Genomic DNA, 2,254 nt, shown 5'->3' with positions numbered 1-2,254 from the left:
ATGCTAATAGCGACACTTATGACAGATTTTCAAGCTCCGAAGAATCGATTTTTAACAAGAATTTTCTTGCGAAAGCTCCGAGACAACTGCTTCAGCGATCTACTGACATTTCACAAGATACTGTGCTCGAGCTTTCATAAACGAGGGGTAAGCGCCGCTTCAGCTAATTCGTGAGCTGCCTTGCGAAAGCATCAAGAGCGCTTCTCTAGCGATCTACCAACGATTCGCAAGAATCTGTGCTCGGGCTTTATTGAACAAGGCGTAGCACCGCTTTTGTCGATTTGCGAGCTCTAAAGGAACAATTTTTAAAAAAGATGCCTTGCAAAAGCTCCTAGAGCGGTGCTCCAGCGAACTGCGGACGCTTTGCTAGAAACTGAGCTCGGATGTTTATTCACGAGCTCTAAATAATCGATTCTTGATGCGCACACTCTCGCGAGTGCTCCGAGAGCGCTGCTCCAGCAATCTACGGACGCTTCGCTAGAAACCAGAGTCGGATGTTTAATAACAAAGGGAAAGGACCGCTCCTGACCGCTTTACAAACTCTGAGAAAACAATTTTTATTGCGCACACTTTCGCGAAAGCTCCGATAGCGCTGCTCCAGCAATCTACGGTCGCTTCGCTAGAAACTGGGCTCGGTTGTTTGATAACAAAGAGAAAGCGCCGGTCCCGACCGCTTTACAAACTCTGAGAAAAAAATTTTGATTCGCACACTTTTGCGAAAGCTCCGAGAGCGTTGCTCCAGCGATCTACTAACGTTTCGCTATAAAGTGGGCTCGCATTATCAACAAAACAAAATCAACGCACCTAACCGCTTTACAGACTCTAAAAAATCAAGTTCTGATGCGCACACTTTCGTGAAAACATTTTATTTATAAATCATTGTGACGTTTTACTTCATGAAACAAAAAAGGGCATGCAAAACCGAATAATTGATATGCAGAAAATCATTGAAGCACCAAGAAGTAGAGAAGTGCCTCGTGCGCCGGTTTCCCTGCAAAAGTTTAATTTATTTTATTCAAAATCATACTTTATAATAATCAAATAGAATTATACAATCAAAAATATATCTTTGCCTCATAAATAGTATTTAGTTTTCTTGAATATTTTGTAAATCCGAATCTCGTCTAAAGTCAATTGGCTCGCACCTTTCTTAAGGTATTTAACCTTCGCGTTCACCGCGTCAAACTTCTCCCGGTAACGGTTGTAACTGTCGATTACTTGGTGAACTGAAAGTTTAAAAAATATTATTGCAAAATGCATGAATTATTGCCCGCTGGAGCTTTGCATAAAAAGCGAGCCCTCTGTCTCCGCATTAGCGGTCGTGCAAGGGTGTCGGAAAATGTGAACAAGCTAGGTTAGGAAAATAATTCAGAGAGCAAAAGAGAGCGAATTATTAGCATTATTGAGCGTATGTTTTCGTGTACGTAAAACAAACTTTAAATTATAAAAGGGCGCATCCGCGGTAAATAAATTTCATTCTACTTACAGGTGATAGTTTTTCCCACCGTCCTAGATAACTCCTCCGAGGTTTGGACGAACACATAAATTTTGTCGCCGGTATTCATGTGCCCTGCGGCCTGCTCGTCGGTAATCATCTGGTTAATTGTGTCGATCAGCAACAGCATTGGAATTTCTTGATTTTCACTTGCTGACTCCATTTTTATCTCCGTATCTCACTGCTTGCAATGTCGCGTTGAAAGTGGCGTTTTTTTCGATGCATATGAAAGTTTCATATGTTACCATGACGACACTTTTAGCAATCGACATACTCGAACGTTACTGTCAAATGTTATAAGCTACATTCCACTCTAGAAACAGAAATGCAATTAATCTACTGTAAGCATATTTATTGAATTTAATAATGCTTACTTCGCTCAGTTACGCAACTTTGATTGCAGTATTTGTGTTCCTGCGCCGCAGTTCAACAGTGGAAAAAACATTAGAACGGCCGCGTTTAAGACCGATAGGCTGCGGTTTAAAATACGTATCCTATTTGTTTATAGGACAAGCCGGGAACAAAGATACAAGTAAGAGTTTCCTCCAAGTGCTGGATCTTAAGTCAATCGCAGCAGGGCAAACTTGCAAGCTGGTTAAGAAGGCTTACGCCAAAACGCAGAGTCTCTGAAAAAAGCGGCAGCGCCGCGAATATCGCCAAGTTCTGGGCCAAAACTGCAAGCTTCGGTTTACCCAAAGATAGAAAAAACTTCTCAATAAGCGACCTGACACCCGTGCAACACGACAGTTGGCTCGAGAG

General features: G+C 42.0%; 1 protein-coding gene across 1 annotated transcript; it reads right to left on the bottom strand.

Annotated features, from left to right (window-relative positions):
- Positions 1-1,074: 1,074 nt before the first annotated feature.
- Positions 1,075-1,796, bottom strand: LOC116416287. The gene is made up of 2 exons (XM_031924007.1): positions 1,487-1,796; positions 1,075-1,226 (listed from the first exon to the last, which is right to left on the bottom strand). The coding sequence occupies exons 1-2, from the start codon at positions 1,656-1,658 to the stop codon at positions 1,075-1,077; spliced, it is 324 nt and encodes a 107-aa protein (XP_031779867.1). The 5' UTR covers positions 1,659-1,796.
- Between the last annotated feature and the right edge of the window lie 458 nt (positions 1,797-2,254).

This window comes from Nasonia vitripennis, assembly GCF_009193385.2.
Source record: "Nasonia vitripennis strain AsymCx chromosome 2 unlocalized genomic scaffold, Nvit_psr_1.1 chr2_random0004, whole genome shotgun sequence".
Taxonomy (NCBI): domain Eukaryota; kingdom Metazoa; phylum Arthropoda; class Insecta; order Hymenoptera; family Pteromalidae; genus Nasonia; species Nasonia vitripennis.
This window is presented reverse-complemented; position numbering and strand designations above follow the sequence as displayed.

Bases quoted from the DNA above. Each gene is read 5' to 3' on its own strand.
- LOC116416287 (XM_031924007.1), bottom strand. From the start codon at position 1,658: ATGGAGTCAGCAAGTGAAAATCAAGAAATTCCAATGCTGTTGCTGATC. The intron at 1,227-1,486 runs GTAAGTAGAATG...TTAAACTTTCAG, and splicing joins GGTGGGAAAAACTATCACCT to TTCACCAAGTAATCGACAGT.